General features: G+C 40.5%; 1 protein-coding gene and 2 pseudogenes across 1 annotated transcript; all 3 read left to right on the forward strand.

Annotated features, from left to right (window-relative positions):
* The first annotated feature begins 950 nt into the window (after positions 1–950).
* On the forward strand, positions 951–3880 carry LOC115594471 (olfactory receptor 52N5-like). The gene is made up of 2 exons (XM_030438559.1): positions 951–1863; positions 3870–3880. The coding sequence occupies exons 1-2, from the start codon at positions 951–953 to the stop codon at positions 3878–3880; spliced, it is 924 nt and encodes a 307-aa protein (XP_030294419.1).
* Positions 3881–12821: 8941 nt separating this feature from the next.
* Positions 12822–23075, forward strand: LOC115593837 (olfactory receptor 2K2-like; annotated as a pseudogene).
* Positions 23076–24592: 1517 nt separating this feature from the next.
* Positions 24593–25525, forward strand: LOC115593838 (olfactory receptor 52N5-like; annotated as a pseudogene).
* The last annotated feature ends 711 nt before the right edge of the window (positions 25526–26236 follow it).

Here is a 26236-nt window from a genome sequence, read left to right on the forward strand (position 1 = left end):
ATAGATTGATCAGTTTATAGAGAACCTTTTTGTAATCATGCAGTAACACGCTTAGTGGTGGTGATGTTTAAGTCATGTGGCCATGATGTCTGTAGCCTAAAATTAGCTTTTTACTACACAGTTAATTTACATTTCAAACATCACAAAGTGGTGTTCAATCTGTGAGAATTATCTGGATGAACAAAGCCTGGAAGTATCATCAAATTGTGTTTGTCACAGAGATTATTTCCTGCACAATCCAAAATTCAATTAAAAAATTCCACAGATGGAACCAGGACAAAGCTAACTTCAGTTAGCGACAAAAATACTTCATCACTACACCGCTGTTTTTGGTGTGGGCCAGATCTGGGCCACAACTGTTTGTTATCTGGGGTCACTCTTCTACACCTTCCAAAGGTTATTGAACCGAATGGATCAAATTCTGATAATAAAATGATTTGTTTGACATCAGTTAAACAAAAAGTTTACTCTTCTTTCATTATGTAAGTCTATGGTAAGTCTAAGTAATGATCTGTGTGCGTCATATCAGACATGGGGAAAACATGCACAGTGACCTTTGAGACAAGCGCCATTAATGGTCATCACATCGATGAGTAAATGTTGCATTACATGTTGTTCAAGGCTCAGTGAGTCCCCTGATGTTAAAATGGTGTCTATGATAAAGTAGACCTTCATTGCTGCTGGTGAATCTGCCCAGAGTGATGACTGAAGACCTAAGTGACAAAGTAGGTATTACTGCATCACACGCTGTGTGTTACAATGCATTTTTATACTTTCTAAACATTGTGAAAATATATGTGAAGGTGTTTACCTTTGCATGTCTTATGGTTGTTATTTCTACTTTATTTGTGGACCTTATCTGATTGAAAATTGTCTTTGCTATCAATTAAACACAACTTTCATGCCTATTAGCAAAATGTGGATTTATAATTTTTTGTTCTTTCAGCTTGATGGAAAACTACACCTACAACAGCTTCACACTCCAAATAGAAGGGTTTCAGATCACGAAGGACTTCATGTACCCTATCTTTTTCTTGTTCTTTATCGCCTATGTTTTTGTTATGGTTCTGAATATCGGCATTGCTGTTCTGATTTTCATCGACAAGAACCTTCACCAGCCAATGTATTTCATTTTTTGCAATCTGTCAGTAAGCGATATCATTGGAAGTACTCATATTTTGCCTCGTTTGCTCTCAGACATTTTGCTGCCTCCCTCTGAGCGCCTCATCAGTTATTATGAGTGTGTAGTTCAAGCTTTCACTACACAGTTGTTTGGTACAACTTCTCACACAGTGCTCATGATTATGGCCCTTGACAGATATGTGGCCATCTGTAATCCTCTACGCTATGCTGCCATAATGACCAACAAAATGGTGATCAAGCTGACAGTTTCTGCCTGGGGAGTGGCCTTTGTTCTGGTCGGGATTCTTCTCGGCCTGACCATACGGCTGAACCGTTGCAGGACGATGATCACAAACCCCTTCTGTGACAATGCCTCCTTGTTTAAACTCTCCTGTGACAGTGTGTTTATTAATAACGTCTATGGCCTCACTTTCACTGTTGTCTTGCTAACCTCTTCTATAGGCACCATGGTTCTCACTTACACAAAGATTACAGTCGTCTGTCTGACCAGTAAGAACAAGTCTTTGAACAGTAAAGCCTTGAGGACTTGCAGCACTCATCTGGTTGTGTATCTGATAATGCTGATAAGTGGATTTGTTATCATTACTCTGCATCGCTTCCCTCAGTACTCAGACTACAGAAAACTTGCTGCCATTCTGTTTGTTATCGTCCCCGGCAGCCTCAACCCCATTATTTATGGAGTGCAGTCTAAAGAAATAAGGAAATTCTTATTTGAAATATTCCACTCCATAAATGCAAAAAATGAATGTTAAGCTTTTACAATGTAATTTCAAAAATCTTTTCAAGTCACAGATGTCTAAAGAACTTCTTCCGTTTTTTTTTAAAATGACCAAATTTCAATTCATGCAGCAAGAACTACTGGAAGGATTTGGACTCCTGGTCTCAAACTCAGTAGTCTGAATGAAGTTATTTATTAGCTTTATTAGTGACCCTGTCTGTTCATCCAAACTTGGAGCAGAAGTTCTTAAAAAATCTAAAAGATAAAGATGGAAAGATGTCTAAAATTACACTGTAATAACTTTGAACCCTGTAAGGATGTCAGTAGGACATTTAATAGACATCAAAAAACTGTTGATGCTTGTAGAAAATTATGCAAGGGAATCACTGACATTTACTATCATTTAAAGGACTTTGTCATTTAGTTGAAGAAATGTTAATGAGATGACAAAGATCTTCATTGGCAGATTTAGTTTTTTTTGCCTAAATAAATGAAATAAACAAACTCTCTTTGTGTTCATGACTGAATAAACTGAAACTGACCTTAAAGGACAAAACAACTTATACTGTTTTAATGTGCATATATGTTTCTGGATTTGTAGCTTTGAACAGTGTTCTGTGACCTTATTTTTCCCTGAGAACAGTTTGTTTATGCCTCCTGCATTCACAACCAAAAAACAGAGTAGGTGCAAAAATGTGAGAACAAACAGAAAAAACTCCCAATTTCACAGAGCGAATACACAGAATATGTACATAAAAATGATAACAGATAGAAAGCAACAGTATTTAACACGAATAAAACAGAGGTGCATAAAAGATAAATAGCGGACAACCACATAGGACAGCACGTAGTGAAAAAAAAGTTACATTCAAATGCTGAGTTGTTTGAAATCAAAGTCTTAAACTGACCTAAAGGTATGACTGTATCAAGTTCAAATGTACATTGTTAAATATACCAAGTGTATGGAGCACTGAAACTGAAACATTATAAGCTTACTAGAAGGTGTTGAATAATGCCTCTGTGACCAGTTTAATAAAGAGCTGATATATGGTGGCATGTTGCCCTTTAAGGCTTCAAACATGAACAGAAAGCAATGTCTTGCATGTCTTACTGTCAAAGGTGCCCACCCAACGTTTTCATTTAGAATACAATAATCAGTGGAAAAACAGTAACTAGTAATGAATATGAGGGTGGAATGATAAACTGAGTCTAGTGGAGTGGAGACAGAGGAATGTCTATCGATACCATCACCAAAATCCAGGACAGACAGTGTCAATGATCCATTTGCTACAGAACCTGGAGAAAGTTCTGTTTCTGTCTTGCTTACACGTGTGTTAATATGAAATTTAAATGTGAGTTTCTGATCCAACCAGATACCCAAATATTTGTATTCAGAAATCTTTTCAATACTTTGTCCCGTTAGAGTGGCAACATGCAGACTAATGTCTGTGATATATTTTGCTCTTGAGAATATCATGAATATAGTTTTGATGGCACTGACGACTAATTTCAGGTTGAAAAGAGAATCTTGCATTTGTCAAAAGCTTGCTATAGAATTGAAATGGCTTTATGTGCAGTTTTAGCCCAGCAGTACAGGACTGTATCATTAGCATAAAGATGGGTTTTACAGTTTGTTACAGAGGATGTAATATTGTTGATATAGACTGTGAATGAGACCTTATCCAATATTGAACCTTGTGGAACCCCTTTAGACAATGGTAAAAACATGGAATAATCATTTCCTGTAATCACACATTTTTGCCTATGAAACAGGTAGTCCTTGAAAGAGTGAGATCTCTACACACTGGCTAGTTTTTAGACAGAGCACCAAGCCGCCAATTTGCCCGTCCTTTTGGCGGCTCGGTCCGCGGTTTTAGACAGAGTCCGGCTTATTGGGGGTCTGTTTTTGTCCGCCGATTTTCCGCCTCGAAGGGTACACTTATTTCCGTCTCGCCTGCTATCTACGAACGAGGCGGAAATGTGCCGGCCTCTGCGTGAGATGGGCGGAGGTGTCGATGACGTGCACTGTTGTGCGACCCACAGCCGGGGAGTTTTAAAACCAATAAACAGCTGATCACAGCAGTCAGCTTGTTGTTGTGTCGGCCAGCTAAGGATGGGTGCTACTTTCAAATTAAAGGCCCCCCGTTAAGAACCCAGCTCTAAACTCCAATGGGGTGCAATGTAAAGCTCTTATTTTGAAGACAAATTCTATGTCACTGTTCACAGCCCAACTTCGTGCTTCACGTCACGTCACATGTTTACGCCTACCTCACAGGCGGCTTTTGGAAAAGGAGAAATATTATGCCTCGGTTTTAGAAAGACAGGCCGGCACATTGCCATCCTTACCTTGGAGCAAATGTGCCGCCTTTTCTATCCAAAAAGGGCTGGTGAGATCTCTACACACTGGCCACATACCATCCTGCAGTTATACCTAGTTTAACAAGTGATTTAGAAATATATAAGAGCTCTGTTTTAAGCGCATAAGTTCAGTTATCAAATGTGTAATGATTGTTGCCATGATTATGAATGAATAGATTAATCAGACAAAAGTAATATAAGCAACAGTTCCCGTGTAAGCAATGTATGGCCAGCTGAGAGAGTGTAAAAAAACGCAGCAAAATAGGCGAAAATGTTTTTCTTCCCCTCTCCTACCTTGGTCCTCAAGTGATTTTCAGCAGCAAAATATTTCTTAAAAGCATCACAAACATCTGATGGTTTATCTATTTGGCCATAGCAGTGATGTTGGATGCTCAGGACAGTCCGTCATCAAGGATTACGCCCAGGTTCATCGCAGTTTACAAAGCCAATAACATGACATCCTTGACATTGACTGACAGGTCCATGTGAGGGCAGTCTATCCCCAGGATGAAGAGGAGTTCAGTTTTTCTAAAAGTGAGCTTGAGGTGATGTGCAGCTGTCCAAGCGAAGATGCCTGCCAGTCATTCAGAGATACCTGATGCAACATGGGTGTAGGGTGAGGTTGGGGAAAAAAGAGTAACAGTTGGGTGTCATCTGCATAACAGTAGTAAAAGAATTCATGTGATGTGAATGTTGAACCTAGTGATCTAGTGTATAGGTAAAACAGAAGCAGAATAATGAGCCTTGAAGGACGCCAGTTTCCAGAAAGCAGGGTTTAGATAATTAGCTATTCCATGTGACCTGAAAGGTGCAATTTTTCAGGTATGATGTGAACCAGATAAGAGCAGAGTCAGCAATGCCAAGTTCAGCCAGAGTGGAGAGGAGGATTTGGTGGTTGACAGTATCAAACGCAGTAGACAAGTCGAGGAGAATGAGGGCTGATGAGCAGGACGAGGCTCTGGTGGCACAGAGTGACTCAGTCACCATGAGGAGGGCCGTCTTAGTGGAGTGAGCAGCCCTGAAGCCTAACTGATTAGGGTCAAGGAGGTCACATTGTGAAAGACTGGAAGACAATTGGTTGTAGACGGCACGTTTCAGAAACTCACCCTTTCAGCAGAGTCAAGGGTGGGTTTCTTTAGGGGTGGCTTTACTGTAGCTGTCTTGAAAGGAGCTGGAATAACGCCTAAGGTGACGGAGGAGTTGATCAGGGTGATGAAGAATGGCAGTATAATGTGAGAGTTTGGAGAAGGGGGGAAGGAACCAGGTCCAGGGAACAGGTGGTGGCACAGTTAGATGTCACTAGTGTGAAAACATCTTCAGAGGAGAGAGGGCTGAAGCAGGTAAGGCCATTAGGGGTGAGGGTTGGGGGAGGTGCTTTTTGGTTGGGCATAGGAGTAAATGAGGGGCTGATCTAATTTACGTTCTTGGTAAAGTAAGTTGCAAAGTCATCAGCAGAGAGGTGGGAGGGAGGGTTGAGGGGTGGGGAGAGAATAAGGAGAATAGTTTCCTGAGGAGACAGACAGCGTCTAAAGAGAAGGAAAAGGAGGATAACAGAGTGTAGGAGGATTCCTCGCTAGACATTTGAGCAAATTGATCTGTGGATGGTAGTGAGGAAAGAACAGTTGAGAAGAGAGTGGAGGGATAGAGGGATTTCAGATTGCAGCAGATGGTTACCGTGCGAGGTGTAGGGGTGAGGGAGGTGTTGGACTTTAAGGCAAGAGAGAAAGTGACAGCCTGATGGTTGGACACAGTGAGCGGGGTAATGGAGAGTGCCGAGGTTCTACAGGACCTTGTGAAGACAAAGTTGAATTGGTTCCCAGCCTGGTGGGTGGCTCTCCGTAAGGTCTTTGTAAGGGCCAGAAAGTAGAGTCTGAATGGAGGCATATGCTGAAATGGTGTCCACCATCTTGACTGCAGACTGGAAGTTCCATAGCCTCCCTAGTACTTCAAGTTCAGTTCTGGTGGAGAATGTTGGTTAACAAAAATTGGCTGGATTACAGCCTCGGGCATTGGTCTCTGATGAAATCTTCTCCGGTTTGATGTCCTGACTGGGATAAGGTAGGACTCATGGCTACAATACCTGATGGACAGTGAGTTATTTCCTCGATAGACACCTGCAGAGAGACTCCCTTACTCTTTGTTCAGCTGTCTTGAGACTGTAGCTGATGCTGTAATGACTAGCCTATATATGCTACATTAACCTCGTGTAGGCTTTGTTCTGCCCTGCAAACAGGTCTTTTTGCCACAGCTGACATGGTCAAAACTTACTGATAACACTCACCCTCAACAGTTTCATAACAATTTTCAAAAAGTATCTAGACAAGATCAAATATTGCAGCTAACCTTCCTCACAAAATGCCTAAACACTGGATCTGCAATTTCTTACTACTTACCAGCAATTGTTTCACAATTGAATTATAAATCGCCGTCTAGTGTTAAAAACAGTAAGTGGTTGCTAACAAGTGTCTAATTGAGACTACAGTGGTTGTCGGGGACAGTAAACATCATCAAATCAAATCAAATCAATTTTATTTATATAGCCCAAAATCACAATCACATTGCCTCAATGGGCTTTGTAATCTGCACAGTGAACAACTCCCTATGTCCTTAGACCCTCGATTCGAGTGAGGAAAAACTTGCCATGTTGATGGAAAAAAAGAACCTTTTAACAGGGTAAAAAAAACAATGGAAGAAACCTCAGGAAGAGCCACAGAGGAGGGATCCCTCTTCCAGGACGGACAGATGTGCAATAGATGTTGCATGTACAGAAAGGAGCAACAAATCACAGTTTACAAGTTACATTAACAGAATTTCTGATACAGATTATATGTAAAGTGAGGGTATCCAGGAGATGACCGAGCAGGAGGAGGCATCACCAAGTGGTGCCCGCGCCACACGACCTCCTGTCCACCATGGTGACCTGGAAGAGGGCAGGCCACACAAGATAATTAGTAATAGACGGAGAGAGACATTAAGATTTACAGAAATATAGATATGAGGAGATAGTGAAGCAGAGGAGAGCAATGATCCAGTGGAACCCAGGGTGTGACGATCTAAATCCGTCAGTATTTCAAGGCAGCAGGAGAGCGGAAATGGTAGATGGTCCCAGGGGCCCGTGGTCAATCAGAAGGGAGCCTGAATGAAAGAGAGTAAGAGGAGGAGGAGGAAGCTATAGAGAGTTTAGAGAGTGACACAGCTTGCAGCTTGTGGGAACAGAAAACAAAAACAAAGGTTAGAGAAATGCGATATTGATCAGAATAAACAGATTTCATGTTTCTCGTCGGCAGCCAATGTAAAATCTAGTACTATGGGAACTCATTGAGACTGACACGGACCCACTGAAGAAACTTAAAATTGATATCAAGGGCTAATTAAAGGCTAACTCAAAGTGAGTTTTGAGTCAAGATTTAAAGGCGTCAACGGAGCCAGATTGCGTAATGCCTAAATTGGAATATCTGGTGTAATGAGATCTGACATGTATGACAGGGCAATGCCGTGTACTGTTTTGTATGTCATTAGCAGCACCTTATAGTCTGATCTTATATGTACTGGGAGCCAGTGCAGAGAGGCTAGGATTGGTGAAATATGATCAAATTTTCTTGTACGTGTTAAGACTCTGGCTGCAGCATTCTGAGCCATCTGAAAACTTTTAGTGATCTCACGCGGAAGACCCGAAAGTAAGGCATTGCAATAATCCAGCCTAGATGAAACAAAGGCATGAGGAAGGACCTAATTTAAGCTATATTGCGCAGGTGGTAGAAAGCTATCTTGGTAATTTCTTTGATGTGCTGATCAAAAGTAACACCTAGATTCTTGACGGTTGAACTTTGAGAAATAACATAGTTGTCGAGCGTACAGTCACCTGATCAACATGGTGTCTCTGTCTAGTGGGGGCAATGACCAGCATCTTAGTTTTATCCGAATTTAGGAGCAGGACGTTTTCAGACATCCACTTCTTGACTGCGTACAGGCAGGCCTCTAATTTTATGATCTGAGATTTATCATCAGCTTTTATGGGCACATACAGTTGAGTGTCGTCTGCATAGGAGTGGAAGTGTATTCCACAAACTGAAAAATTTGGCCGAGAGGTGAAATAAAAAAAAAGTAACTTTGTCAATTTCCAGGAGGTTTGGTGGTTCAATATCTCAATCACTACACATTATAACAGCATCCATATGATTATAAACTGTCCGCGGGTTTAGATTGACAGGGGACACCTGGGAAACACCGACGTCATAAAACATGACATGTACCGTCACGCATCTTTAGGAGCCACAGCGCCGGCTTTCTGTGTGAATTACACGGCGGTACAGCGGAGATGCCTCGCTCTGTGTGAATCACCATCGGTGGAGAATTTGCGAACCACCGCTCCAGAGATAATGCAGATACGCTGTGTAAAAAGGGCTAGTAACGTCTCTACAATAAGCTGGCGCATTCTGCCGTTGTGGTCGTGTAGCGACCCCAGACAACTATCAGTATGTGTCAACGGTTAGACCCTGGTTATAAGACGACTACACTTTTTCACATTATTTTCATCGAAAAAAAAACTCTTCCTATAGTCAGGTCAATACGGTATTAAGTAAGTAGCCTGAAAGTTGTTGGCACACAACTCTTTCTAAGACCTTAGAGAAGAAGGGAAGGTTGGATACTGGTCGATAATTATTTAGAGATCGTAGGTCGAGGTGTGATTACTTAAGTAGAGGCTTAACCACAGCAGACTTAAAACTAGAAGGGACAACACCAGTCATGAGCGATGAATTAACAATATTGTAGGTCCTAGTGCTGGACATAGTTCTTTTAACAGTTTTGCCGGAAAGGGGTCCAGGACGCAGGTAGTTGGTTTTGAGGGTGAGACGATTTTAGACAATATGTCAAGGGAGATATTTTCAAAAGTGTTTAGAGCTGAGACAAAAGGAGAATCAGCAGAAGGATATTTTTTAATAAACTTTGACGAAGAAGTCAGAGATGATGAGTTAATTTTGATTTGGATCTCATCAATTTCATTGCAAAATGAATCTGAGAAATCATTTGCATTAAAGGGTGCACAGCTCACCAACTGTGTTTTTTTAGTATGTTTAGCCACGGTGTTAAAGGGAAATCTAGTATTGTGTTTATTATTGTTTGTTAGGCCGGAGAAATATGCTGTTCCAGCAGTATTTAGAGCACACCTATAATTTAGTACAGTATCACGCCAAACAAGATAAAAAATGGTCCAATTTAATTTACGCCATGCTCGTTCCATTTTCCTGCAGGCCTGCCTGAGATCTTGAGTTTAATCAGTAAACCAGGGAGTAGATTTCTTTAGTCATCTTGTCTTGGTGGAGACCGGTGCCACAGAATCGAGGAGAAAAACAAGTTCCGAGATTACTTCTTTTGTGAGACTTTCCACAGGTGTTGTCACAGTCGCAAAAGGAGCCAGGAGAAAGTGGTCCGACACAGCAGAGGAGACAGAAGCGATGTTCAGGGCTGACACATCTTGTCCATGGGAAATTATTAAATTCAGAATGTTTTCACTAGAATGAGTAGGTTCATGGACAGGCTGAATAAAGTTGGAAATATCAAGAAGTAGGCCCTAGAGGTCTGTACAGTACAACCAGCCGAAAGCCTGTTCCCTGGACAAGGCTGTTACTATTTGATGAGGATGGTTTTAAAACCAGAGCCTCAAATGAAGTAAATTTAATATCCTAGATGGAGCTTAAATTGAAAATAGATTTGTAAATTAGAGCAACACCTCCCCACTGTTTAGAGGCCCAAGCAAAATGGGCGTAGTTATAGTCAGGAGGAGAGGCTTCATTTAATGGCAGAAAAGTATTAGGTTTCAGCCATGTTTCACATAAGCCAGTCATGTCAGGCTTATGCTCAGTGATCAAATCATTAATCAGTAAGGCTTTGATTGACAGAGATCTAATATTAATGTAGCAAAATTTGAGGGTTTTAAGCTCATTGGAACAGTTTCCAATGACCGACCGTTTGGTGGAGCCTATGGTAGATCATTAAGGAAATGGAACAAGGTACCTTTTAGTAGTAGTAGGTTTTGTATGACTGTGTAAGATGCTTTCTGAGACATTTCCCCACTGTCAGAGGTGGAGATCAAGATTAGATTATTATGATTTACACATTTAGAGGATTCATTGAAAAAGAGGCGAGGGAAGGTGACAGTCTCAATGTTTTGAACTAAGCTATCAGTCTGGTACTCTGCGCTATGTCCCTGACCAACCATGTTAACTAGGCTAGTGGACTCCATACCATCACTAACAATAACACTAGCAGGCTCTCTAGTCACCTGCGACCTGCTAAGTGTTACATCCATTGTGTCAAACCTGCTTCAAACACCTATCTATCTATATTGCTAGACAAAACAGCAGCGCTGACTCCAGTAGGATGAAGGCTGTCTGCTCTCAACAGGTGGGGGCCAGTTATCCACAAACCTGTATCCCTGCACCCTACAGTGACGCGCCAGCCAGCAGTTCATAGCTGTAAGCCTACTGTACGTGTCATCATTACCCCGCTGGGGTAAGAGACCTTTCTTGCAGCCTGAAAGGCCCTGGCTAGGCTATCTTTTGTAATCTTAGAAAGACAACACACACAACCTGTGACCTGCTCCCACGCCCTCTCCCACGCCGCAACCGAGCAGGAACAAACTCCACAGCAGCTGCCGACGAGACTGACCTAGTGCTGAGGCTAGCAGGCCTGCTATCATGCCCGGGGCTAACACTATCTGCAGTGCCCGTGTTTCTAGCTGAAGAAGCTGCTCTAGCTCACGGACACGTCTATCTAATGGAGACACCCTATCAGTAACTGCAGAGCAGTCAGCACAGGCCATCGTAAGACTTGTTTATCGAGGCTGTGTTGACTGCGGTGAAAGGCAAAGAAGCAGTGAGCTAAGCTAGTTTGAGGAAGCTAACCGGGGGTTAGCAACAGACTACCCAGTAAAAGAAGCTCAATTCAACAAAATACATACAGGTTATAAGTTTAGCGTTAGCTAGGGTACAAAACTAGTGTGACTATGAAGACTAAGAAATCGAAGAAGATTTACCAGCCGAGACAGACAGAGAAGGAGAGAGACACAGTATACAACAGTTTTCGATCTCATTGAAGTCCCGACGTGTGTCAGGAAGCGTTGTCAGTTACACCCCTCAACTCGACCTCCAACTATTAGTTCTCCCTGCAAACTTGTGTCAACCCGTGTTCCTGGAAAAGAATGCGATTTCCTTTCGCAAACAGTGGAGTCTCGCTCGGCTGGGCTATGAAGAAGTGTTGCATATCACAAAGACGTTGCACAGTGAACACAGAGACTCATCTACTCACAAGTCTGTCTTTACAGGCCCACTTTAGTTACAAGCTATTCTAACTCTGACTTTGTACATTGATCAGTTGATAGAAAACCTTTTTGTAATAGTACAGTAAGACACTTGGTGGTAGAGACATTTAAGTCATGTGACCTTGATGTTGTCTGTGTATAACCTAACATTAAATGTCAGTGTCATAAAGTTTTGTTTGTCACATAGATTCTTTTCTGCAATAATCCAAAATCCAATCACACAGAGAGAAGCAGGGTCATGCTAACTTCCATTAGTGACAGAAATACTTCATCACTACATGGCTGTATTTGGTGTGGGTCAGATCTGGGCCACAACATTTAAATGTTCATTTACATTTACATTTAGGGCATTTAGCAGACGCTTTTGTCCAAAGCATCTTACAATAAGTACACCCACCAAACCTTGTCACAAGAAAGAAACCATAACATATCACCGTCGATTTTAAGGCCAGAACAACTCTTTTACGCTCTTTTACATCTTCCAAATGTTATTGGACTGAATCAATCCAATTCTGATGATAAAATTAGTCATCTGACATCAGTTGTGAAGTTAAACAAAAAAGTTGACTTTTCTTTTATTATGTAATTCTATGGGGAAAGGTCATGAGCCAGTGTGTATCATAACAGACATGGGGAAAACATGCACAGTGACCTTTAAGACAAGTGCCATTAATGGTCATTACATCGATGACTAAATGTTGCATCACATGTTGTTCAAGGCTCAGTGAGTCCCCTGATGTTAAAATGGTGTCTATAATAAAGTAGACCTTCATTGCTGCTGGTGAATCTGCCCATAGTGATGTCTTTTTTTTTCAAAGTAGGTATAACTACATCATACACTCTGCATTACAATGCATTTTTATACTTTCTAAACATTGTGAAAATATGAGTGAAGGTGTTTACCTTTGCATGTCTTATGGTTGTTATTTTATGTTTTTATGTTTTACGTTATTTCTACTTTTTGTGGAGTTTATCTGATAGAAAAGTGTCTTTGCTGTCATTTAACACATCTTTGATGTCTAGCTTGTCAAGACTTTATCAATGTCTCAACATTGTTATTGTTCAAATGTTGATCTAACACTAACGACTTCTGACGCTTTTTTATTTCTTTACTCGGTTTTTCTACCTTCTTAATTTCTTTTTGCTTTGTTGATAGATTTAATTAATTTTTTTAATGTTCATACTAAAATTCTTACACATTGCAACTTTAAACATTCAGTCATTGAACCACATGGGTACATGTCAGAGTGTCAGAGGGCGGTTGATTTTTCGTTAGCGTAGATGCAGGGATCAACTTTACTGATGGACACTATAGTCATTAGAGTGAACGACATGTCCTCAACAAGTAAGAGCATTGATGAGAAGATAGACAAGCTCTACACTTAAACCTTTCTAATAATGTGATCAGGAGACTTTCCCTTAAGGTATTCTCTTTTTATGTGATGGAATGTTGAAGTTTTACTGAAGGTTCAACTGTGTAATATTTTCATTATGATGTCATTTTTAATTTTTAGTGCAAGAAAAACACTCTACCTGTTTGTTGGTGTCTTCTTCAGGACTGCTGTAGATGGAGAACATAACAGCAGCAACTCCTCTCAGACAGCCAATTGTGTTCGAGTTGGAGGGCTTCTACGTCCCACCAGGCTACAGCTCGGTCCTGTTTGTCCTGGCTCTGTTGAACTACATTGTTACACTGCTGGGGAACGGCGTGGTGGCGTGTGTCATCGTCATAGACAAGACCCTGCACAGACCCATGTTCATCATGCTTTGCAACCTGGTCGCCTGTGATCTGCTCGGGGCCACGGCGGTCCTGCCTCGCCTCATGATGCACTTCTTGACGGGGCAGAAGAAGATAGCCTATGGCGCGGCCCTCGCTCAGGCCTTCTCTGTGCACATGTATGGTGTCGCAGTGCAGACAATTCTGGGTGCGATGGCCTATGACAGGTATCAAAATGCATTAAAACGATAAGTCAAAGATTCAAGTTGCTTCGCTACCATCACACATTAACATTACAGACTCAGAGACTGAAGATGAAATGTCTGTTTCTTACTTTTCATAATCATCAGTTCACAGGAAATTTACTATCATGTCAGACTGCATTTGGTTTTATTGTTGTTGGTTTGTATCTCAGTTTTAAAATGTTATTAATGGTTTATATCAGAGCTTCTCAAAGTCAAACACCAGGTCAATCTGGAGCTGGTCAACACCTCATTATGAACGTTACATTTTCTATATTGAATTAAATCCTCTATCATTCAATAAATTGTAGAGACATTGAATGCACAGTGTAGCTGCAGATCATTGTATTTATGTGGCTTGTTTCTCTGTTGTTGACATGGATGCAGAGGCTGCAGCACCCCCTAAAATAAAGCAATACCATTTGAAGAATTAACAAGAAGGCCCAAATAATGAAGAATTTGTCAGAAACAGTGCTTCTCAATTTTTTAAAGATTTTCCTAATGCAACAGCTCACAAACTGTAGTGATTTTTTTATGATGTAGTCTGGGGAATTTCTCTCCCTCTTCATCTCCTTGCTGTTGTTGACTGTATTGATGTGGCTGTTTGACCTTTGACATGTTGGTGTTCATGTGTGCCGTCAGCTGTCGTGACAAACGTCTTCAAAATGTTATCATGACCATTCAGATCAACACAAAACCATTAACTATGAAGTAGTTATATAGTATATACTTACCCAAACTGTGACTTTTGACATTGTGACAAGTGAACTGCAGCAGAGAGTAGAGAGTGTTGTGTTGTTGCTGCTGAGTTCATCTAGTTACACTAGAGGATTTTCTGTAAATCACAGAGAGTCTCGTTTTCTCTTGTAGCCTCCACAGTCTCTACAACAAGTGTAAATGTAGTTATAAGAATATTTTGGAAACAGTCTGCTTCTAATGTGGACATGTTTTCCATTTGGCAAGTACATCTAGTAATTAAATACTTAAAGGGATAGTTTGTGTTTTTTGGAGTGGGGTCATATAAAGTACATATCTATAGTCGAAATGTTCCCTACCATAATCACCGATCAGCGCAGCCTCAGTTTGGAGGAGCAGAGAGCCGCTCCAGCCCAGACGCTCAGCTTTGTACTGCAGTGAACGGGGAAGAGCTTTCTCTTTTCATTGACATTTCTTACCTAAAACTACAGAATGCTCCTTTAATTGTGCTTGTTCATGTAGACATTTTTTTGATTTTGACATCTTCTAAGAAGCTAATGAGTATTTTTACCTGTTATTAACTCCCTTTGCAGGTACGTTGCAGTGTGTGAACCTCTCAGGTATCTGGCCATCATGACCTCAGCTCGGCTGTGCTTTTGCTGCGTCCTGGCCTGGGTCGTCGCTCTGCTGTGTATCGCAATTCTCTTCGGCTTTCACATGAACGTCCCGCTGTGTGGCAACACGATCCAACACGTCTACAGCAGCAACCGTGCCATCATCAGACTGGCTTGTGGTCCCACCCCTGTAAATAACATCTACGGTCAGTGCATTTGATTAGAATGAAGCTACACATATAAAGTACGTTCTTGAATATTATCAGCAGACGTTTAGACAGTTAAGTATTTATAGTCATTTAGTTCAGTTTCTACATATTTTATCTGCTGCTTTAACTTTAAAAAAATAACAAGTGCTTAACAAAACAAGACTCCATAGAACCACCTGCAGCTTTTAACCAAAAATGTACTCAGTTTGTATTCTCAGCTCGTAATGAGGTCATTTAACATGTGCAACATGTAAGAATTGGCCACCCTTTCAATTCATACCTAAAGCAGATGAGTTCAGCATATCACCAGAGTAACCGTTAACTTTCTCTAACTGTAGCCGTCTTTAGCTAGTTAGCTTAATCAGCCAAGTAGCTAGCAAAATGATCAAAGTGGACTTCAGGGTCACTCCATGCCAAGTCACCTCGGACCTCCAGGTGCATGGTCATGGATTTTCTTGAAAGAAAAAAATGTAAAAATCATGTTGAAACTTGGAAGCTTATCATAATTCTTGGCCAAGATTTCTGCATATGGCCTTCTACAACTCCTTTTGTCTGCATGCCTATTTTGAAGCAGTTGATGGATATGGCGGTTGAAGGTTGGATTCTTTTCTAAGCCTGGTGCATTCGTGCCCTTAAAGTAAGTATGCCTCAAATACATGTGGGATGCTCACAATGGGAATGTTTAACCTGAATGGCTGCAACCATTGCTGTGGCTTCATCAGCAGTAGAAGAAAATCCTTTTTTTCAATGTGTGACAAAGCTCTCTGTTGTCACTTCTGACACTGGGAGGTTGTGATTGTATGAAATTGGAGTAAGTCAATTAGGCTGCGGTCAAGTAAACTAAGATTCAAGAGGGTTTAATATCATTCCAGCCATACACAGTGCAACGATATAACATTTCCCAAGAAGCTTCAGTGCAAACAAACAACAACATAGAACAACAACAACAATACCAAATGCTACATGTAACTGCTAGTGTAATGCAAAAATAATTGTAAAGTGACTGTATGATTATTATTATTATTTACACGAGGTGCAATAGTGCATCAGACAAATACAAAACCACAAAGCAGGACAGCATACAACAGAGCAACAGAGGTGATCAGATCTTTTCCTCAGCGTTGAGGAGTTGTATGGCCTGTGGGAAGAAAATGTTTTGTAGTCTGGTATTGATGGACCATATGCTCCGGTACCTTCTGCCAGATGAAAGGGGGGAGAAAAGTCTATGTGAGGGGTGGGTGGTCTCTTCCTCAATGCTGGTTGCCTTATGGATGCAGCGTGTGATGTAAATGTCTGAGATGAAGGGGAGATGTAGTCAGAAATTAACTACACTGTACAAGTTACTACAAAAACTTACCTTTTGACCAGAACACACGCGTAGGTTATTAAGATGCTTTGATAAAAGAAACTGCAGTGTTTGCCTCCTAAAGTCTGATGATGAGCTGATCATCTGAATCAGGTGTGTTGAATCAGGGAAACATCTAACAAATGCAGGGCAGTGGGTCCCCAGGACCAGGATTGAGAAATACTATTCAAAAGCACACCTTCTGATGATATGCAAGCTAAATGATAAGCTATTGCATGTTTTAAAAATTATGTTAATCATTTAACAATCTTTACATTGTGAATAATGTAGCAGACAGTGATGACCAAACAAAGTAAAATCGATTTAATCAACACACAATATAGGCAAAATGTAAAGACATGACAAAAATCTTAACTATTACTACAATATAATTATGGTCAGAAACTATTCTCTATGAACAATCAATTATATATCAATTATAATACTTTTACTATTGATTTAATACTTGGAACATTAAAGATCTTATAAAAACATTTAAAATCAGTAAAGCCATCACAAAATCATGTTAAAATACAAATACACTTAACCATAAATAACCTCAAACAAACTGTAACCAATTGGGCCTATGTACATTTGTGTGTGTGCATGAGTGCGGGATTCCAGCTGGTGATGGGCATCACTCATGGCTGAGTCCATCATAGAAGCCATGGAAGTTCTTGGCCAACACCTTCTTAAGGTCTTGCAGGTGTTTGAACTTCAGCTCTCTAATGGTCTGGCTGGATGTGTACAGTGGGGACACTGTGGTGACTCTGTTGTTCTTCCTGACAGATGGGGACAGGTAAGGTTCCCAGTCATCTGAGTGGCGAATCTTGTACTCCATAATGCCATCCACGTTGTACCTAGTGGATAGATGGATGGATAGAAGAAATTGGAAGGGAAAAGAGGGATGATGATAGAAGATAACAAAAGTCAAGTTTTAATTGATTACACAGTTATGTCTGTTAACATAGAAGGCAATATTTGTGCAAGAATGTACGTGTATGATAAAAAAAACCTGATTGCTCGGAGGTCATGCACTGTTGGATCTCCAGTGATTTTTCCCGGTCGGATTGACTTGCAGATGTTCACTTGGCTGAAGTCTGTGAAGAAGCTGTGGTCCACGTACCTCACATGGTATGGCCTGGGATTGGATCACTGCAGCATACTCAGCTGGAACGCAGATGTCTCTGTCCCTCAATCTTCTCTCAATCACACTATGCACAGAGTTGCACTCCATTTGTGTGTGACCTCTTTCAAGATACTTCTGTGTCACAGTCTTCTGCTTTTCGGTAGCAAACTTGAGGAGGGCATTGCTTAAGAGCAGGTTTCGGTTCTGGTAGCCACAGCCATCACTCCACAGGATGTACTTTTCATACAAGGGGCTTTTGCTTCGAGAAAGTTCACTATGCATGAAGCAAACTCGTTGGCAGAGAGACCAGCTTCACGCTCATGCCACAAGTAATTGGCAGCATCGTGTGATGTCATGTCAAAGATGGTGAAGTTATGTACACTGAGCTTGGTCTTGTAATAGAGGGCAGAGGCTTGCAGCTTGGGGCAGAGCAGGAGCCCCTGTAGATCCATGCATGCCACCAAGGTCTTCTCACCTGCCTCTTCTTTGTCCTTTTGTTTCATCGCTCGTGCAATGTCTTTTTTAATGCAGTGCTCCTCCCATGTGGCAGCTTCAATGTTCCCAGCCTTGAACGCACAGCAGGTATCACACTGGTCTTTCTTTGGGTGAAAGAGGGACAGATTAAGGTAATTAAAAACATTAGAAAAGACTTGCCTTGACAGAGGCTGGATGCCACGTTCTGCATGAGAGCGCTTGCACTTTGTGTGGAGCTGACTGATGGACTTGAAAACAGGCTCCAGGTACATCTTCGATGAAGAAGACCTACAGTAGTGGGATGGAACTTTTGGAAGGTCCAGAAGGAAAGTCTTCAGGAAGTTGTGCTCTTCTGACCTCACCCTCACTCTCTCAGTCTTCTCAGGACTTTCCCCTCATCTTCCTACCCACTTCAAAAAAGACCACTGCTTTATGCCCAGGGTTGACAGGAACATGCGTTGGCACACTCGCAGTCTTCTACCATCCACGACAAGGTGACAAAAAATGGATGAGGACCTCCTGGATTCCTCTGCTTCTGTCCGCCGCTGCTTTACACCGCACATCTCTACCGAAGACTTAACAAAGATTTTCCTCTCTTTCCAGTCTAATTTCCCCCAGAAGTACTTAAAGATCTCCTCCGTTTTCGATTCCTCTACTTCTCTGCAGTGTAGTTTAGTGGACTTTTGACAGGATGCAGACTGGCATGGCTTCCCCATTTGTCTTTCTTCCTTTAACACTGGCTCTTTATTTTTCCTCCCCTGATATGATTGGCCCCTCATTCTCCTCCTTTTATGGACATTCACCCTCCAGGTCTCTGGATTTGCCCTCTTCCTCGGCCTTCCCCGACGAGCCTCATCAGCTGAGGAGTCCTCCTCAACTCCTTCTCCTTCTTCTGATTACACAAAAACAGAGAAAATAAATATGCTGTGAATGGATGTTGTTCGCTCTGTGTGTGTGTGTGTGTGTGTGTGTGTGTGTGTCTATGTTATTTAGTGTTTTTTACTTATTACTCCATTATGATCTGTGAAGCCCTTTGAGTTGCATTTTTTGGCTGAAAGTTTCTCCAGTGTTTCTCAGTCCTGGTCCTGGGGGATTGAGAAACACTGCCCTGCATGTTTTAGATGTTTCCCTGCTCCAGCACAGTTGATTCAAATGAATGGGTCATTATCAGGATTCTGCAGAGCTTGATGATGAGCTGATCATCTGAATCCGGTGTGTTGAATAAGGGAAACATCTAACACATGCAGGGCAGTGGGTCCCCAGGACCAGGATTGAGAAACACTGTACAGAAATAAAACTATTTTTATTATTCTACTTACTATAACTACTACCTCCATTTCCAGATTCTTCAGGGACAAAATCATCATCATCAGGAGAATCAACCTGGTCACATTCAAGTTCATCTTGAAAAGAAAGAGGAACACATTTAGTACACTGAACGCAATGTTGACATAATTCATTGTTGCTAGTAGTTTGCATTCTTTGCTATGGCTAACTTAATCCTAGTTTTCCACAAACCTTCCTCACTGCTGTCTACCACTGCCCCTGCCTCTGCCTCTGCCTCAAATTCCCTATCATATTTAACATTCACCAATGCACAAAGCTCCTCTAATGAATAAGACATGTCTATCCTGAAAAAGAGAAAACAGAATACATGCAACAGTCAGCATCATTTTAAGGTACTAAATTGGAGAAATCAGACGTTTATGAACACATCTCGGTAAGTAATGAAATGTATAAGTAAATAACACACATGATAATGATGGGCTGCTGACACACTACATAGGGCCAGTAATATTAAGTAAACTGTGGGGTCGCTCGATGTGAAAACAGCATTAGCCTAGATGCTGTGAGTTTGAAGTCTGCCAGATATCCAGGGTATAAAGAGTTTAAGGCCATGGTAAATAGTCCGATGTATAGCGTTAACTTAGCTTAGGTTGACGGCGGAAAATCCCATGGTTGACTAAGTAAATATCTGTCTAATCACAATACAGATAAAGACACCGTTTATTAGCAAGCTAGTTAGCATGCTATCAAGAGCTACTCGCTAGCTATCAGCATTGAGTTGTAAAGAATTTGCAATATAAAGTAATCCATACAAATGTCAACGTGAATGAATGTTAACTAAAGTTAGTACGAACTTGAATACAGTCATCAAACAAGAGGCTTATGGTGATACTTTACCTTGACTTCACGAAGAAAGTTACGAGTGGCGAGTATAGCTTCTCGTTCAATCTGCGGAGGAAAAAAGCTGATGCAATCCCAAAGGGGCGTGGAGATACGCGGTTTGATGGACACTTCTGACATCCAATGGAGATACGCCTTAAATGAAACACCTAATAAAACCTCTTCTTATTGGTCATTTAGATGTTGAACACTAACAGAACTAACAGAATGGGCGCATTACATATATCATAAAAAGTCAAAATCCTCAAAATTGGAGATACGCGGTTTTCATTGGACAGCGACGGTATGCATTCTGCGCATCACACCTGTCCTTAAGTAGGAACTCTATCTCTTCATGTCACTCAATGAGATTTGAAAAAGGTTTAAACCAGGTTTTACATCCTGTGCCAGGGAAGAAATAAGTCGCTCTACACAGGGGTTATCCATTGTCTAAGTTGTCCAACAACAATCAGTGTGGTTGGCTATAGTACTGCTTTGGCAGACAGCCTGTAGTGTATCTTGAGGGGAATATACTAGCCTAACCAGACAATGTTATGGCCTACACTATAGGGGGTAGCTTCCTGTGGAGGAGGGGTGGCTCTGGGCATACAGAGTGGGGCCAATAAAGCTTAACACAGTTTACAAGCATACATTTGTTTACCAAACCTTAAACATGCACTAACTGGAATGCAGGGTAGTAACAATCAGATGATGTCTCTTAAAGTTGACTCGGGCAGAAACACGTGGTAGTAACAGCTAAAGTACAAAACTTCTGATTCACATGGCTGGTAGCAGACTGTGGCTCTATCTCTGGCTCTACTTCTCACTCAGGTTGAAATGCCAGATATATACTTCTATGTATCACAGGGCCGGTGGCGCGTGAAGAATGAAGAACACTTAAATTGTCATCAAATTATAAAAGCTTGACTACAATGCATCGGAAACGGGTTATTTATATGCTGAACTGATTCTCAAAATTTCTACAGAGCACTTTTAACTGGAATCAATAGTGGCAATAGCAAATAGCTCAAAGTGGCAGTTAATAGCATAAAAGATTTTGGTTAATCAGATGGGTTATAAATTTGATTGATAATCAATTCTCTTCACACTGCAATTGTTTGTAAGTACAAATCAACTCCTGTAGTAGACTAGTGGGGTTAAATTTAAAGACATTTGGCTAAAGGGTTCAAGATGTGAATCTCAAATTTTAGCAATGTCCTAATTATGCTGAAATTAATTTTGCACATTTATGAATGATTGGCAAATGTACACTTCCTCACACAGGGCACCATTATGTTGGGCTTTGCATTACACAAGGCACAATTAAGTAAATTGCACGCTACCTCAAAACTTGCTACATCTGCGGCATTGTGCTGTGTGATAAAACTGAACATTTAAGATTGGCCTTTTATTTTGGCCAGTTCTTGCATGGCCAGCATACTCACCGGACATGTCACACATTGGGCATGTTCGGGATGCTCTGGATACGACACATATACGATACATAAACGACAGCCTGTTTTGTTTCGCCACACTAAAGTTCCGCCCTGGTGTGCAAGCTCCCATTATAACCCACAAAATCATTTTTTTATAAATTCGCACTTATATTGTTCGCACTTATAATGTTTGAGAGAAATGAATCTTTTGTGTATATAGAAAAAGTTTTAGATCTTTGAAGTCAGCTCATGAAAAATGGGAGCAAAAAGAAAAGTGTTGTGTTTATATTTTTGTTCAGTGTAATATGATCCGATTTGCATTAGATCACCTCTGGGCACCACCCTTGAAGAAGGGAAAACATAGCAAATTTGCTAAATCGGTCTCATAAAAAGGCACCTAACTGTTCATAACTCTGATTAATAATTAACTTAATAACAAAAACCAAATGTTCAGTAACAGCTGTGTTGGTTGAATGATTTTGGAGTTCTTGACAGTGAATAGGCTGGCAATCTAACTAACATGTACTATATACAGGTATATGTGTGTGTGTGACGTGATGCCATGTTATATAACATGGTTAGTTGCATGCGGAGACTCTGAGTCTGTGTCAAGCATCATTTGAAGGCAACTACCGATAACCTGACCTGAGATCACAATAACACCAAAACAGTGAACAAACACATAAATTGAACATATATTCACATCAACCAGAGTTTAAAGTCCTGTGCTTAGCCGTGCTATGCTATGCTATCTAAGCCCAGTTCATTGTACCAGTCTTTGAAGGAAATGTGCTGGTCGTTGTAGGAGAAGGTATGGATTCCAATGTTGAATGCTGTTCTTGCTGTGCAAGGACTGATGAAAGTTGGCAGGGGAGGAAACAGTTCATTCCTTTCTTTGGCAAGGATAGCAGCTCGGTGCTAACTTGCTTGGTGTTCCTCAGATTTTGAAATATGCTGGTGTTTGCGAGGTGTGAATTTAAAAGAAGTTTTAACATTAATTTTCACAAGAAAATCTGTGACGTGAACTGTTAAAAATTCTGGATTTTGGGTGAGTTGGCATGGAATGACTCTATAGACTGAGTTGCTGATGCTTAACTGAAAAGATAATTGTGATGTTTTCATGTTTTTAGGTCTGTCCATGTCCTGGTCTGTGAGTACAGGCATCTTCCTGATCATTGCATTTTCCTACTTCAGAATCCTGCACGCATCGGTAAAGCAAAACAGAACCAACAGCCTAGTTCGCAGCAAAGCCTTTCAGACTTGTGCATCACACCTGGTTGTGTATGTGCTCTATGAGATATCCTCATTTGTCATAATTGTGAGTTACAGATTCCCCTCGGCCTCGGAAAATATCAGGAAGTTTTTGAGTATCTTGTTCATTATCATTCCACCAACCATCAACCCAATTATCTATGGACTGGTCAGCAAAGAAATACGTGTGAGCATCATCAAGCATTTTGACAAACTGGTCACAAGAAGTGAGAAAAAATCTGATTATTTAGGGTAAACTGTGTTATCCATGTTGGTTCTGGCCCAGGAATGTTGCTCTTTCACCATGTCTCCTGTCTATCTTCTTCTAACTATCAATTATAAAATATACTGGATATCATATTTGTTTTTATCCATGAGCCTAATCACAAGCCCTCCATTTGCTGTTAAATGCTCTCAGTTCTTCACAGATAATTAATGAGACTGGAATATAGTTTGTGCTGTTAAAAGAATCACAAAGTAACATTTGCATGTTTTTAGACATTTTACTCCACCAATTAGAATATTAAAACATTTTCACAGCAGCTCTGTGGATCCTCTTGGTGTACAAGGTGCAATACAAATGAAGTTAACATTCTTTTTATCTACTGTTTTATTGTAAAATCAATAAATATCCATTTACTAAATTGTTTATTTCATCTTTTTATAAATGTATAGGCTGTCATTGTCAGACTTGTTTTTGGTTTGAGTCACTGTCTAAAAAACTAGAAGCTCCGGATCTCAAACTTCAATAAATTATGCAACAAAAATCGTTCTCAGGCAAAGATGTAAAACATACACACAAGACATCTTCATCATGATAAAATAGGCTGATTGTAGACATTGGCTTCACATTTATGCTCCATGGACGAATGTACAAAATCACAGTCCCAAGAGCACCACCTTACAATCAGCGAGCTGCTAATTTAAAGCCTTTTCGCACCAAATGCATTAGAGAAATTTGACTGGACATTTTTGAGGGGTTCTCATTAACGTATGCACACCATACATGCAGGGGAGAAAATTTGGACATACCTCGATGTCAACAGACAATATAATTTGTAGCTCTTCCGTGTGTTAAAAATGGTTAACAAGTTTCTAAATGAGACTACAGAGGTTGTCAGGGCCATTAAATGTCCTCACAGCAAACATGGAAACTTGTCTATTCACTAGTCCTTCTTTACAGGCCCACTTCAGGTAGAAACTATTCACACTCTGACTTTACAACTTATAGATTGATCAGTTTATAGAGAACCTTTTTGTAATCATGCAGTAACAAGCTTAGTGGTGGTGATGTTTAAGTCATGTGGCCATGATGTCTGTAGCCTAAAATTAGCTTTTTACTACACAGTTAATTAACATATCAAACATCACAAAGTGGTGTTCAATCTGTGAGAATTATCTGGATGAACAAAGCCTGGAAGTATCATCAAATTGTGTTTGTCACAAAGATTATTTCCTGCACAATCCAAAATGCAATTCAAAAATTCTTTCATTATGTAAGTCTATGGTAAGTCTAAGTCATGATCTGTGTGCATCATAGAAGACATGGAGAAAACATGCACAGTGACCTTTGAGACAAGCACCATTAGTGGTCATCACATCGATGAGTAAATGTTGCATTACATGTTGTTCAACGCTCAGTGAGTCCCCTGATGTTAAAATGGTGTCTATGATAAAGTAGACCTTCATTGCTGCTGGTGAATCTGCCCAGAGTGATGACTGAAGACCTAAGTGACAAAGTAGGTATTACTGCATCACACGCTATGTGTTACAATGCATTGCACGAAGGACTTCATGTACCCTATCTTTTTCTCGTTCTTTACCGCCTATGTTTTTGTTATGGTTCTGAATATTGGCATTGCTGTTCTGATTTTCATCGACAAGAACCTTCACCAGCCAATGTACCTCATTTTTTGCAATTCGTCAGTAAGCGATATCATTGGAAGTACTCATATTTTGCCTCGTTTGCTCTAAAACATTTTGCTGCCTCCCTCTGAGCGCCTCATCAGTTATTATGAATGTGTCATCCAGGCTTTTGTCACACAGTTGTTTGGTGCGACTTCTCACACTGTGCTCATGATTATGGCCTTTGACAGATATGTGGCCATCTGTAATCCTCTGCGCTATGCTGCAATAATGACCAACAAAATGGTGATCAAGCTGACAGTTTCTGCCTGGGGAGTGGCCATTATTCTGGTCGGGATTCTTCTCGGTCTGACCATACGGCTGAACCGTTGCAGGACGATGATCATGAATCCTTACTGTGATAATGCCTCCTTATTTAAACTCTCCTGTGACAGTGTGTTTATTAATAACGTCTATGGACTCACTTTCACTGTTGTCTTGCTCACCTCTTCTATAGGCACCATGGTTCTTACTTACACAAAGATTACAGTCGTTTGTCTGACCAGTAAGAACAAGTCTTTGAACAGTAAAGCTTTAAAGACCTGCAGCACTCATCTGGTTGTGTATCTGATAATGCTGATAAGTGAATTTATTGTCATTACTCTGCATCGCTTCCCTCAGTACTCAGACTACAGAAAACTCGCTGCCATACTGTTTGTTATCGTCCCCGGCAGCCTCAACCCCATTATTTATGGAGCACAGTCTAAAGAAAGAAGGAAATTCTTATTTGAAATATTTCAGTCCATAAAAGCAAAAAAACTTTCTTATTTACTTTCTTTTCTTGAGCAAATGGTTCAATAAAATCAAAGAAAACCATGAATATTGCATCACAGAGCCCAAATGAAAGGTTTGTTTGGACATCTTTCTGTTCACTATGACATCCTAAAGCTTTTACGATGTAAATTTAAACATCTTTTCAAGTCACAGATGTCTAAAGAACTTATTGTGGTTCTACGTTTTTCTAACAACCAAATTTCAATTCATGCAGCAAGAACTACAGGGAGGATTTGAACCCCTAGTCTCAAACTCAGTAGTCTGAATGAAGTTATTTATCAGCTTTATTACTGACCATGTATGTTGATCCAAAGTTGGAGCAGAAGTTCTTAAAACATCTGTAACTAAAGATGAAAAGATGTCTAAAATTGCATTGTAATAACTTTGAGCTGTGATTGAAAACATTTCTTTCTGCCTAAACAAATATTTCTGAGTTTGTATTATTACCTCATTATTCTTGTTAATTTAAACAAAAACATCTAAACAATTCTCAGTTTGAATTTCCTCTACAAAACTGCATAGCGCCACATTAACCCTTATGTTGTGTTCCGGTCAAATCTGTCCGATTTAAAAGTTTTATCTCTGAAAAATGTACTTAATTTGATCAGACTGACCTAAGAGTCCATGACTTTGTCCACCAAGAGGTTTTCAACACAAAAAATAAATAGTATTTATTTGCATACAATTTTGTGTATTTTATTCAACTTTTGTACACTCTTGGTGTTCCCGGTCAAAAAT

The sequence above is a fragment of the Sparus aurata genome, chromosome 13 (assembly GCF_900880675.1).
Source record: "Sparus aurata chromosome 13, fSpaAur1.1, whole genome shotgun sequence".
In the NCBI taxonomy this organism is placed as follows: domain Eukaryota; kingdom Metazoa; phylum Chordata; class Actinopteri; order Spariformes; family Sparidae; genus Sparus; species Sparus aurata.

Coding starts and splice junctions, on each gene's coding strand:
- LOC115594471 (XM_030438559.1), top strand. CDS start 951: ATGGAAAACTACACCTACAACAGCTTCACACTCCAAATAGAAGGGTTT.